The sequence below is a fragment of the Mytilus galloprovincialis genome, chromosome 11, assembly GCF_965363235.1.
Source record: "Mytilus galloprovincialis chromosome 11, xbMytGall1.hap1.1, whole genome shotgun sequence".
Classification (NCBI taxonomy): domain Eukaryota; kingdom Metazoa; phylum Mollusca; class Bivalvia; order Mytilida; family Mytilidae; genus Mytilus; species Mytilus galloprovincialis.
In genome coordinates, this window is record NC_134848.1 from 68751702 (window position 1) to 68766923 (window position 15222).

At 34.2% G+C, this 15222-nt stretch overlaps 1 protein-coding gene across 1 annotated transcript; it reads left to right on the top strand.

The window, feature by feature from the left end:
• The first annotated feature begins 7823 nt into the window (after positions 1-7823).
• Positions 7824-12710, top strand: LOC143051330 (dynein light chain Tctex-type 5-B-like). Its single transcript, XM_076224267.1, has 2 exons — positions 7824-8137; positions 12069-12710. Exon 2 carries the CDS (start codon positions 12122-12124, stop codon positions 12692-12694), a length of 573 nt encoding a protein of 190 aa, XP_076080382.1. The 5' UTR covers positions 7824-8137; positions 12069-12121; the 3' UTR covers positions 12695-12710.
• Positions 12711-15222: the final 2512 nt, after the last annotated feature.

A 15222-nucleotide genomic window follows, 5' to 3' on the forward strand; every position in this document is an offset into this window, starting at 1 on the left:
GCTCGGAGGACTGACATTGCCCAGACAGCTTGGCTCGAAGATCTAATATTGACCTAGAAATACATGATGCATGATTAGATAAGGTGTGATTAGAACATCTTATTTGAAAATATACTAATATTTAATTATTACATATCATTTTCAATTTCATTCCTGGACTCCAGTGCCAACTCAATGTGCTATGCACATATTGATGGATAACCTATATCTCATTTAAGAAGTGAGGAGCACGTCCAAATATCCACAAGGGACTTCTTTTTATTGTACAGAACGTATCTTTACGCAATTATATCTTCTTGGAATAGAATCTTGAATGTGCACACAATTTTTGCCAGATGATGTAAAGCATCAACTGTGAACCAATTAAGTACATGTACATGTATATGACTCAACCAAAAGTCAAAGTAACTATGACGCGTTTTAATTTCTCGTAACAAAATTCCCGTTTGAACGATATTTAGAATAAACAATGCTTATATTTATGTTTCTCGCATATGTCAAATACTGATCCTTTAAGATTCGTTCATTTGACACAGGCCAAAAGTCTTATGAAATCTCACGAAAATAAACGCATAGTACTGTATCGCTGTTACTCGTCTTGATGCTTCTGTTGCAGCTAGGTCTTCAAAATCCGAATCAATGAAATATCGTACAGTGAGCAATCGCAAGACAACTAACCCCTTTGGTGTAAACATAATGATAACCGTAAGTCTGAACACAAAAATACAGCGCATTTTACTTTATTGAATATAAAAATAAGAAGATGTTGTATGTTTATCAATGAGACACAAAATGACATAGAATTAGCAATAAGAGGCTATTGTACGGTTTTCAACAATAAGCTAAACACAAGGCCATAAAAAAGAATAGGTTTGTTTGCTCAAACCCTACCTACCAAGAAAAAAGCTGCCTACTCAAATTCTTTTATTGTCCTGATTTGAAGAAGTTTTTTTTTTAATCAGATAGGCATGAAGACTAATTAACATCCGATGCTTCAATTTCTTTTAAAAAAAAATGCCTACCTACCTACCCATTGTCTTAACCTTGGGTAGGGTTTGGGCAAACCAAAATATTTTTAATTGTGGCCCAAACCGAAAAGCCAGCTATGAACAGCCCGAAATGACAAATGTAAAACAATTCGAACGAGACAACTATATATAACGGCCTGATGTATGTAAATAAAATGAACAAAAAGGGGAAAACTTAACTAAACGCTACAGGTATAAAATATGTTACACCTATTGACTGGTTATGAGGGTAATAGCAAGTTTGTTGTCCCTAAGATGGGAGGAGCCAATGACAATAGTTAGTATCAAAGGGACAACAAACTTGCTATTACACTCATACATTTGTAAACGGACATAATATGTAAAAAAAATATATTACCGACGCCAAAGCAATCACAGATAATAAAGACAACTTGCTTTGTTTACGATCTTAAAATATGTAGTTTATCCTTTTTTAATAACGTGTAAATTTGAAATTACGACAGCAGACGCATACTGATTATAGATGTACCGTTTACGATATTTCAGAGTTGAACACGTTAAAATTCCCATGTGCTCATATAAAAGCACGCCAAGAACGTCATTGTTGTCTAATGAAAAATGAGTATGGAAAAATATGGGAAATATCTTTACTATTAAACGAGAAGTCTTATAGACCTCATTTTGTGTGTCGCTTCTCTTCTTACCACAATAAATTAATCATCATGCCTATGTGTCCTACAAGAACTATGCATAGTCACATTTGTCATTCTTACGATTATTTAGTTTGGGTTATTTTAGGAAAAAAACGAAAAAAAGGTGTCCGGATATTATTTCCGTTTTTGGACGGAATTTTAAGCCAGACTAGACTTCCGGTTTGCGTATTCTGTATACTATTAACATACATGAAAAAATGTATTGCCATATGCTATCATTTTTAAGTTTACTGTCCATGACGCTCACAGAGTTTATACCATTTTTGTAAATAGAGAGGGTCTATTAAATTTATCAATGACCGCCGTGGATCGATATTAAAGTTAACTAAGAATTGATAGTAAAAAGCAAATGCACTTTATTTATAGTACTGAATAGTCATCATACAGTGGCGGATCCAGAACTCTTCATATGGTGGAGGGCGCTGACTGACCTAAAAAAAAAGTGGGGCTCCCGCTCCAGTCATGCTTTAGTGATTCCCTATTTGGTCAACCATTTTTTTCCCCACGAAAAGGGACTAATTAGTTTGATCTATTACAGATTTTCATTGTAAAATTTAACTCGCTTACAAGTATTATTTTGTGCCACCAATTATTGTTTACAAAGAGTCCTACACAACTATAAATTAAATACAATCTAAAGTCAAGCACACCCAAAGCCAAAGGTGTACTTGAATAATAGTGTTAATAAAACAATTAATCGGGGTAATATTCTTTTAAACTATTGACTAGCAAATAAACTTTGGAATGAAATAGCACAAATATCCCGTTCTTTTTATGTATTATGAACATGCTGTTGTATAATATCAAAAAAAAATGTCTAGTACTAAAGTCATGCCTTGTACACGCCTAATATTATAATGCTCTGAAAATAGTCTTCACACCTTCAAAAGACAAATGAAACTTCAAAATAAAAAAAAAATATGCAGATGTTTTTATATCAAAGTGGCTAGTTTTCATTATTAAACTTATTTACATATACTTTTTTCTCGAGAAAATTCTATAATGTGACCAAATTAAGAAGAAATTTACTTTTTTTTAATAATTGTTTGCTTCCAATAAACAATTCACCGATATATTTTCCGTATGCAATGAACTCAGCGTGACCTTTCTCGTACAAATCCGGTGATCATAATACGCATTGATCTGTCGATGAAATATCTATGCTTCTTTGTTGATTGTTTACTATAAAAGTGACTTTCAGTAAACTATGGCGGTTCAAAACACGGCAATGAATTAGCTGCCATATTTTTTAAATCATAACCGACCGCGAGAAACTTTTTCTGACGATTATACGATATGAATGCGTAAAAAATGATAAAATCGTTTACAGAAGACTAAGTTTTTTGTTTTTTTTTCGTTTTTTTTTCATTTCAAACATTTTACTTCACTGTTTACATCAAAAAATAATTACATAAACGTTAACCTCTTCATCTCAACATTACAAAGCTGAAAACAACATGGTTAATCTTTAAAAAAAAACTCATGAATACTTTCATCTTTTTTTTTTTCTTTTTTTTTAACGATAACAAACGATTTGTTATCGTTAAGACTAAGTTTAATATGATATATACATGTATTGGTTCAAGAATTGGATAAACATTATTTTTCACCAGTCACTCGTTTATATGACTTTGAGGCCGGATGTATAGTTCAAAAGAAATAAATTTGGAATTGAATTTTCCTCTTAATATGAATATAAGTACAATTGTATATAGATTTTATTATAGAGAAGAAGAAATAATAATTTAACGGTATCAGCTTGTTTGACAATTAATTATATGAATCGTTGAATGATTGTTTGTAACTACTGATAAATGTAATAACAATACAATATTACAACAATTCAAATACTTTATTTACGTCTCACCATTAATATCACGGGTGTCATTCGGTTTAACGAGAGAAATGATCGTGAAAGAATATCTAACGGCGGTCAAGTATTGAGAGACGATCGTGAAAGCTCTGGTAACGTATCGTGAAAGACATTTAATCGAGAAGACATATGAAAGGTCAATACATATTCTAATTTAATTAATTACACAGACAAAATTACGACAAAATAAAACTGTCTGTCAAAATGGTTCAACATAATGATCAGTATGTGAGAATAAAAAAATATCAAGTTTTAAAAGTACGTAGTTATTACAAAACAACAAAAGGCAAGTTGCTTCTCGACATTTCAATGACATAAAAAATGTAAACAAACATGATTTTTTTCACAAATTCGACTATAAAAACGACTTTAATACGAATAAGGGCATTCTTTTTGAATTAATCAAATGGTTCTCATAGTTATTTTGTATAAACATAATCTGAAACTTGGTAAATAAAGAACTATTTACCCAAAAATTGATTTTTCGGATCGTGAAAGATCACGTACCGCATTTTTGATGATCGTGAAAATGATCGTGAAAGATCTGATGCTAAGAAGACGTTCAAATTATTCTTCAATTATATCATAATTAATATTTGTTATTGCATGGTATTGAGAAAAGCTATATAGGTCAACATCCTCAATAGGTTTAAGCTTTTCAAAGACCTAGTATTGATATTTTCAGAAAATGAAATGTAAAATAGTTGGATGATTGTAGGATGAAGCTTTTTATTGTCATGTGAAGTACTCACGTATCACGAGTTATATGATACCCACATTTTGTGTATTGGATCCTATAAACTACATGTCCGTCAGAAAGGATTCACCTGACACCGAATTTGCCTTATTTCATGGATGAAGATTCATTTTTTTTGGTCAAATCCGTATCGCGGATTCGTTAAGCTTTGGGATAACTGTCTGTTGTTATGATTGTGAGGTGTACGTTTTCGACTTCTGCAAGGTTTCAAATAACAACGAACTCATTATCATGCATCATTCGGCAATGCTCGTTTTATGCTGTCTAGCCTTTTGGATATATATCTGTATGCTATAGCGCTATGGTATTTCGTGTATGGTGTACATGTCTGTCTGCATGTTTCATATATAACCATAATGACGTCAATTGTATTTGATATATTGAATGGTAGTACGATGTCTATGTCTGGCTGTCGGTCAGGGTTCATATAATTTTGACCTTATGTTTCGAATTAATTGGCCAAGCATAACTTTTACATTTGTCAGTATCTAAGGCACTGTAAGGATCGGAACACATTTATTTGGTCTACGGGATATTTGTAGAGATCTGTATGTCATGGTTCATCTGACCTTGAACTCTTTTTATGAACCATTGACAATCATAATTTAAAAAAAAGAAGATATGGTATGATTGCCAAAGAGACAAATATCCACAAGAGACCAAAATGACACAGATATTAACAACTATAGGTCACCATACGACCTTCAACAATGAGCAAAGCCCATACCGCATAGTCAGCTATAAAAGGCCCCAATATGACAATGTCAAACAATTCAAACGAGAAAACTAACGGGTTTATTTATATAAAAACTAGAGGCTCTCAAGAGCCTGTATCGCTCACCTGACTCTACTTGGGTTTTTGAAATCATATAAAAACAGATAAAATTTGGCTACAAAGTAACAACGCTTGGCCAGTACCTCATAAGGAAAAGACTATTCATGCTATGTTTGATTTTATTCAATTCCGTGGTTCTCTAGGAGAAGACTTTTGTATGCATTTCCCATAGGGTCCTATGTTAAACTAAGCCCTCCACTGGCAGCCATCTTGGATGATGGATCGGAGACAAAGTAACAACACTTGGTCAGCATCGCATAAGGAACATTCATGCTATGTTCGGTTTCATTCCATTCAGTGGTTCTCTAAAAGATGTCATTTGTATGCATTTCCCATAGGGTCCTATGTTGAACTAAGTTACCCACTGGCGGCCATCTTGGATGATGGATCAGCTACAAAGAAACAACACTGGGTCAGCACCTCATAAGGAACATTTATGCCATGTTTGGTTTCATTCCATTCAGTGGTTCTCTAAAAGAAGTCATTTGTATGAATTTCCCATAGGGTCCTATGTTAAACTAAGTCCCCCGCTGGCGGTCATCTCTGGATGATGGATCGGCTACAAAGTAACAACACTTGGTCAGCACCTCATAAGGAACATTTGGTTTCATTCCATTCAGTGGTTCTCTAGAAGAAGTGCAAAATGCAAAAAGTTAACGACTACGACGGACGACGGACGCCAAGTGATGAGAACGAAAAACAAATATGTAACACATGAACAAACGACAACCACTGACTTACAGACTCCTGACTTTGGACACGCACATACATAAATAATGTGGCGGAGTTAGACATGTTCGCGGGATCCCTAACCTGAGACAGTGGTATAACAGTACAACATAAGAACGAACTATAAGATGGACAAAACTACATTAAGCGCATTAAGCGCATTTGAGACTTCTAGTAAAAAACCTCGATATTATAGACGTTCCAAAAATTAACTATCATAAGTAAAGCAGACGAGACATTACAGCATTTGCGCTCTGGTATTCTATTGTGTGTAATATATAGTTTAATCAATCAACATCTGCGTTGTATATACAGAACTTAAGAAAGTACTGTTGCACAAAGTGTTGGTTATCGTTCAATCTCAAATAACTCATGAAAGATGCTGTTTTGCTGTAATTTTTTGTTTGATGGATATCATTTTGGTTTAAACGTTGCATATCCATATTATTGGCTAAATAGTGTCGGTCTGACTGAATTGACACTTGGCCGATTCTCAGAGCTATATCTTTTAAACTTACTTAGAGACGTTTTTAGTTGTTGTGTTTTTAAGTGTTGAATAAAAAAAATTAGCTTTAATGTTCATCCTTATCAAAATAATTACAGGCTCCAATCAGTTGCAGGTTTATCAAATGGTAAAAGAAATACTGATTTCTGATTACTAGTAATAAGTCTGGTCGCGCATTATCTTTCACGATCAAAATAATGCGTTGCCTGATCTTTCACGATCAAGTTTGATGGATATTCAAATTAATTTCATAGACATGCATTGCGCCTTTAATGTTTTTTTCATAAAGTACTGCATATTTTCTCTATCTTATTTCACAGTTATTTTAAGGAAGTTAAATAATTTTGACAGACATATTTTTTTGTTCGGATTTGTTCCGCGTTTTGAAAATTAAGCGATTTTTTTCGAAGATTCTGACCTAGAATTTTCATTAAATGTCTTTCACGATCCGTTACCAGACCTTTCACGATCGTCTCTCAATACTTGACCGCCGTTAGATATTCTTTCACGACCATTTCTCTCGTTAAACCGAATGATACCCGTGAATATTACAATACATAACATTAAACACGAATACATACAATAATATAAAATCTTAATGCCATTCTAAAAAAAAATTTGAGAGACGGGATTAAAAAATATATATATTGATAATTAATAATAATAAATATCACTGTACAGCTAGAATTAAAATTTTCTAAAATGTTAACACGTTTACTTCTCGTGATGCTTCTTAATCTCTTTAGGCATGTAGATACCTTGCATATCAGCTGTTATTTCATGTCTATTGTAAAAAGTGACAGCAGTCTAGCAAAGTTATATTGGCTATCCTACAATTGATCTTTGAACTGTATAGATACATGTAACTATACGTTTTAAATGTAGTTTCCTTTTTTTGTTTTTTGATTTTATCAGCTCTTCAATATCTGAATACGTTTAGACTTTCAAATATTTTGCCCTCGATTTTGAAATATGCATCTTGTACAGCTAATTTGATACCGTTCATGCTGTTCCTGGTATTCTAGCACGTCTGTAGCGAGCGCATGATTATGTTCAAATTCCTATAGGCTCTACAAATATTGTATATATATAAATATATATATATATATATATATGTAATAACAATTACTTTAAACTATATAGTATATATCATATACCTGACTGTACTAAAGGAATCTGACATGTACGTTTGTATATTTCAATTTACAACACGATTAAATCATAATTTAAACTAAATAAATATTTTCATATCACACAGAATATTATCGTTTAAATGGTGTCACAAACAAATCTGACCCCAGCCCATTCACGTGCAACGGCGCGTGTCCAAGATATTATCAATTAAATTTAATATTAAAAATTTAAATCAAATATAAACTGAGGTCTATAACACAAGGGTCGTGTTCCCATTGTACAGATTAAAGGATTTTAAAAGATTATCGTTAACGTAGGATTAACTTCTTCTAAGTGAAAGGATATAGACAGAAATAATAGAACAGAATTTCATATTAAATTTCGTTCAAGTATTAAAAAAACGTTTTGGTTTATTAAGAAGAATTGTTGATTTAATTAAAACAGAAGTTCGTAATTTATGTGGATTACATACATAGAGATTATCCATGAGAGATTATCCCTGACTTCACACCTCGTGTTAATCGGGTTGTCTCGTTACCGGAGGAATATAACCATTGGTGGCTTCATTACAAACGAGGAATATCAACAAACGTGTACCCCAGGTTAGTGTTATTTACTTATTTATATAAAACATGTCCAATTCTTTAATATATATATAATATATATATGATGAATTCGGTTTAATCGAATACATCAGCTGGCTTGTCAGTTAAGGAGGGACAAAAGATATAAGAGGAACAGTCAAACTCATAGATCAAAAATAAATAAAAATGACAACGCCATGACTAAAATTGAAAAAGACATACAGACAAATAATAGTACACAAGATACAACATAGAAAGCTAAAGAATAAAGAACATACAAAACTAAAGACTAAGCAACACGAACCCCACCAAAAACTGGGAGTGATCCCAGGAGCTCCGGAAGGGTAAGCAGATCATGCCCCACACGTTGCACCATTCGTGCTGTTCATGTTATTACAAACCCGGTCAATATTGTATTTCAGTAACTGTCAGTAGAGTTCTTTGTTAATTTATGTTGATCGTTGTCATTTTGCTTAGTTTCTTCTACTACCCATTCTTACATCGGAGATCTTCGTTTAAACTTACTTCAAGTTATCTGTACGTTTTGCTATGTATTTATTTATTCAAAATTAACAACAGGTCAAAGAGAGGGTTGAGATCCCACAAATCATGTTTAACACCTCCGTATAATTGTCCAAAGTCAGGAACCTATAGCCTTTGTTAGTCTTGTGTGCTTTATAAATATTGTTTCAATTATATGTTTAGAAGTTTTGTTTGACAGATATTTTGGTGAAATAGGATACATTATTGTTTAGGAGTCGTCATCCCAATAAGAGATTTTTTCGCTTCGTTGAAGAACCATTGGTGGCCCTGAGTTGTTATCTGTTCTTTTGTCGGATTCTTGTCTCTTTGGCACACTCTCTGTTTCCATTCTCAATTCTAAATGCTTTTATTTTCAAACCAACATTATTCAAAGGGCATAGAATATATATAGAAAACAATCTTTTAGAAAAGATTTTGTATTTTCTGTTTACATAAGAATATATATATCTTCCTGTATATTCATTGTTTAATACCACGCGCACACTTTCATATATCAATGTTCTATGGCCATAATTATGCAATTCTTTATTTGTGAAATACAATTTCTATATTCGTAACATGTAATTTCTTAATTTGTAACATGTATTCTTTCAATCCGTTACATCAATTTCTACATTTCTTGATTTGTAAAATGTAAATACTTAAGGTGTAAACACAATTTCTTAATTTGTTCACGTATTTTCTTCATTCGCTACATGAATTTCTATAAATTTCTTAATATGTGAAATGTAGTTACTTTGTTTGAGTCACGTTTGGTGAGATCGCGTCTGCAAAATTTTTCCCGCGGCCAGTCAATGAGAAGTTCCGTTTCTCTAAAGAAAAACTACAAGTTACAAATCAACATGTTACAAATCAAGAAGCTTGACAAGTCTAAAATGAAATAGCGACCTCGTGTGGAATATTGTGAAACTATTTCATTCTAGACATTTCAAACTTCTTGAATTAAAAAATTGCATTTCACAAATTAAGAATTGAATAATTATGGCGGATATTCCCTTCCATACTGTTCAGGTAACTGCAAAATCCTGGTAAAAACTTTATGTTGGCATACATGTATATATCTTTAAACGAATTCATCCAAATGAATAGGTTTACTAATTGATGTACCCCAAATTTCATGATTAACTCTCGCAAAACCACAAATTTAACCTGGCTTGAGAAAGACAAATAGATAGATAGACGGACGGACGAACGAATCTTATAACATATACATACACCTACTACCGTAGATGTAACATCCTCTAGCTTTTCCCCCCAATAATAAAAGTGTCTGGTTTTTTTTCTGTATTTCGATCCAACCAACTTGGGTACTGTCCTCAACTCGGAACATATATAAGATATAACTAAAGACCGAAAAGACAATAAGATATGATATAAGTGGCAATGAGACAACTACCCAACAAAGACTGAAGGATAATGATGCAAATAACGTAAGGGGCTCTGTACGACCTTTAACAGTGAGCAAATCATTGGTGTACTGTACGACCCTTCACAGTGAGCAAACCATTGGGGTACTGTACAATCTTTCACAGTGAGCAAATCATTTGGGGTACTGTACAACCTTTCACAGTGAGCAAATCATTGGGGCACTGTACAACCTTTCACAGTGAGCAAATCATTGGGGTACTGTACGACCTTTCACAGTGAGCAAATCATTTGGGGTACTGTACGACCTTTCACAGTTAGCAAATCATTGGGGCACTGTACGACCTTTCACAATAAGCAAATCATTGGGGTACTGTAAACCTTTCATAGTGAGCAAATCATTGGGATACTGTACGACCTTCAACAGTGAGCAAATCAATCCTATAAATTAAACTATTAAAGGCCCTGACATAATAAACTGTGAAACTATTCAAATAAAAACACCAACGGCCAGATGTATGTTAAAACAATAAAAGAAAAATTAATCCGATAGACAGCAACCATGCAACAACAACAAAAATTGAATTACATGTTTCTGACTTGAGTCGGGTACATAAAATGAATGTGACGGAACTAAGTTATTTGAAAAGCGCTTAATTCCGCCAGTTAAAATAGCTTATCAAATCAGCACGAGTTAAAGAAAACAAAAAAGATTAGACCGTTGGTTTTCCCGTTTGAATGGTTTTACACTAGTAATTTTGGGGCCCTTTATAGCTTGTTGTTCGGTGTGAGCCAAGGCTCCGTGTTGAAGGCCGTACTTTAACCTATAATGGTTTACCTTTTAAATTGTTATTTGTATGGAGAGTTGTCTCATTGGCACATACACCACATCTTCCTATATCTATAAACGTGAGATCTAGAAGTACTTGCAGTTACTGTTAGCTAGTAAAAGCTATAGGTACATATAGTAAAGAAGATGTGGTATACATGTTATTGCAAATGAGAAAACTCACCACAAGAGACCAAATGACACACAAATTAACACTTATAGTTCACCGTACGGCGTTCAACAATTAGTTAAGTCTATACCGCATAGTCATCTATAAAAGGCCCCGAAATGACAAATGTAAAACAATCGTACGAGAAAACTAACGGCCAAATTCATGTACGAAAAAAGATTCTAGCAGTTAATGTTGTGAGCAGTATAATTTGAAAAGGAAATTAATTTGTGTTAAAAATGTGTGGTAATTGCCAAATCGACTATTGTGTGTATCATATGACGTATTTTTATTCATCAATCAAACAAGATCAAAGGATACAAGAGTCGGCCGAAGTACGAATGAATTATTGAAGGAAAAGAAGGAATAATGCATTGTATACAAATATGAATAACTGAAACTTTTTTTCCTTTTTAATTATTTTATTATGTAATTTAATTGTATGAATAAATTATATGAGGAGATTTAAACTACATAGTTTTCCTTTCTAACTATATAGCCCTTTCTAATGTTAATTATTTAGGAATGAATTAATAGTCGTGTCATTTTTTAGATATATAGATCCTAATGTTTCTATTAATTTATACATCCAAGGCTTTCAAATATACTATTGTGTGTGTGTGTGTGGGGGGGGGGGGGGGGTTCTTGATGGAGGCAAGGTGTGCACGAAATTTATAAATTGTTATTTTTTATACAATAAAATAAATGAAGTTGCAGAATATGATGTTGTCTAATCTTTTAACACATCGTTTCAAAAACCTTTGTGAGTCAATATGTCAAGTCTCCGAGCACCGTAATGAACACTTTGGTAGATATCTCTTTAACATGTAAACTATAAACTATGCCAACCTTATTTTAATTCATGGTACAACTTTCCGTCAGAAGAAATATAAAAATAAGTACACCAATAGGGAAATAGTTTCAATTGGAATTCAAATTGAAATTATTTAATGAGATATTTGTCTTGTTCTTTTATGTACGCTAAATTATATTTTAGTAATAAAAATACTGATGATAATAATCATTTATTTGTTCACTTTCAGGTGCAAGACAAGGGGTGTTCTAAAGCAGGTTGATTGAATTAATAAAGGCCAAAATGTCTCGCCGATTGTCCAATTTAGCATCATCATCTTTAACCAGGAGCGAACCCATCACTCCAAAGAGTAGGCGCATGCGTGGTTCGATTGTTGCCTCGAGGCTTGTTGCACCTTTTGGAGGTCAAGGACACACATCGAGTAACGTCAGTGATTCGACACCATTTTTAGAGATTACCTCCCTTGGCGAACGTTCTGATGGAATATTACACGGCAAAAAATTGGAAAACACTTTCAAAATGGGTCCCGATAAGACTTTTAAGACTGCGGAAATTGAACGCGCAACAAAAGAGGTGCTCAGTGAAAACTTAAAGGATGTTGAATATAATGCTACCAAGTGCCGAGAACTTAGTCAGGACGTTGCTTCCAAAATTATGGAGAAAATTAAAATTTTAGGACTGAAACGTTATAAAGTAATCGCTGTAGTAAGTATAGGAAGTCTGAAAGAAAAACCGGGAATGCAATTCGGAAGCCGGTGTCTATGGAATAAAAACACGGATAATTTTACCAGTGTTAAATTTTCTAACGATTCAATATTTTCCGTTGCAATGGTTTATGGTTTATATTTTGAATAAATATATAAAAAAAATATTTACTAACATGTTTAACCCCGCCACATTATTTATGTATGTGCCTGTCCCAAGTCAGGAGCCTGTAGTTCGGTGGTTGTCGTTTGTTTATGTGTTAAATATTTGTTTTTCGTTCATTTTTTTTACATAAATAAGGCCGTTAGTTTTCTCGTTTGAATTGTTTTACATTGTCTTATCGGGGCCTATTATAGCTGACTATGCGATATGGGCTTTGCTCATTGTTGAAGGCCGTACGGTGACCTATAGTTGTTAATGTCTGTGTCATTTTGGTCTTTTGTGGATAGTTGTCTCATTGGCAATCATACCACTAACCACATCTTCTTTTTTATATTTGTTACTTAATGTTTTCAGTTTCTACTGTTAATTTTTTTAAATTATTTACGGATGTTTTTATAATTGGAATACATATACATGTAACACATTTGCAGAATTATCTGCGTTAATTAGGTCTGCATCATTTTTAGAAATGTTCCTTCGTGTGATTGCAAAATGAATACGGTAATGTATAATAAAAACAACATTTGTTATTGATGTGACAATTGATATTGGTTCCGTTCAACTGGTCTCACCGTGTAATAAAGATTGATTGTTAATTGACGTTTGGTATTGAACGCCACTCTCAACAATTACACAGCGGCTAAGTTTTATTGGTGAAATAAGCTGGAGTACTCGAGGAAAACCACCGATCTTCGCGGCAAGACAACTTTGAATCTAAGTCAACTAAGATTAGAGTCGTAAGCACCTACCACATTCAGGGTTCGAACTCATATCCTCAATGTTGACAGGCTAGATATACAGAAGCTTAATCATTTACAGTATACCACTCAGGTGCTGACAGAAACCAAGCTTCTACTATATAGAGGTCCTATGGGATGCTCTGTTGTCCTCAGTATACCACTCAGGTACTGACAGAAACCAAGCTTCTACTATATAGAGGTCCTATGGGATGCTCTGTTGTCCTCAGTATACCACTCAGGTACTGACAGAAACCAAGCTTCTACTATATAGAGGTCCTATGGGATGCTCTGTTGTCCTCAGTATACCACTCAGGTACTGACAGAAACCAAGCTTCTACTATATAGAGGTCCTATGGGATGCTCTGTTGTCCTCAGTATACCACTCAGGTACTGACAGAAACCAAGCTTCTACTATATAGAGGTCCTATGGGATGCTCTGTTGTCCTCAGTATACCACTCAGGTACTGACAGAAACCAAGCTTCTACTATATAGAGGTCCTATGGGATGCTCTGTTGTCCTCAGTATACCACTCAGGTACTGACAGAAACCAAGCTTCTACTATATAGAGGTCCTATGGGATGCTCTGTTGTCCTCAGTATACCACTCAGGTACTGACAGAAACCAAGCTTCTACTATATAGAGGTCCTATGGGATGCTCTGTTGTCCTCAGTATACCACTCAGGTACTGACAGAAACCAAGCTTCTACTATATAGAGGTCCTATGGGATGCTCTGTTGTCCTCAGTATACCACTCAGGTACTGACAGAAACCAAGCTTCTACTATATAGAGGTCCTATGGGATGCTCTGTTGTCCTCAGTATACCACTCAGGTACTGACAGAAACCAAGCTTCTACTATATAGAGGTCCTATGGGATGCTCTGTTGTCCTCAGTATACCACTCAGGTACTGACTGAAACCAAGCTTCTACTAAATAGAGGTCCTATGGGATGCTCTGTTGTCCTCAGTATACCACTCAGGTACTGACAGAAACCAAGCTTCTACTAAATAGAGGTCCTATGGGATGCTCTGTTGTCCTCAAATTTTACTAAGGTCATTGAAAGTAGGGTTAAATATACATGTACGTATAGTCTTGTGTACTACACGATGGGGCACTTTTTACATTACGTGTTATTAAAAATTAAAAGTTAACGCCAAAGAAAAACTATGGAGAGATGGTTGAGAAGAAGAAGGGTAAACCTCAATAAGACAACAACTTAACAATCTTAGAGAATGGATACAAACCAGCTTCAGTATAACTTTAAAATTGAGAATGGAAATGGGGAATGTATCAAAAAAACAACAACCCGACCATAGAACAGACAACAGCAAACATTCATCAATCTTCAATGCAGCGAGAAACTCCCGCACCCGGAGGCATGCATATGATTTTCAACAGTATAGTAACATATATTTACTTTACATGTATGTATGTCTTATATATATACAACTCGTCTAAACATCAACCCAACAATGTCTTATATATATATATATATATATACAACTCGTCTAAACATCAACCCAACAATGTTAGATCTGTAAATTTGCTTTCGCAAATTTTTGGTTCTTCCATCGCCGGGATTCGAACCCATGCTACTGTGATATCGTGACACCAAATCGTCTGCACTGCAGCCGTCCCGCTAGACCACACGACCACCTGGGCTCTAAAAAAAGAGCTTTCGCTGGCCATGTGTTACCTTTCCACGTCAGTTTTAATCTAGCGGCGTACTACAGTACATGATATATAAGGCATGAAGATGTTATTGTTACAGATCAG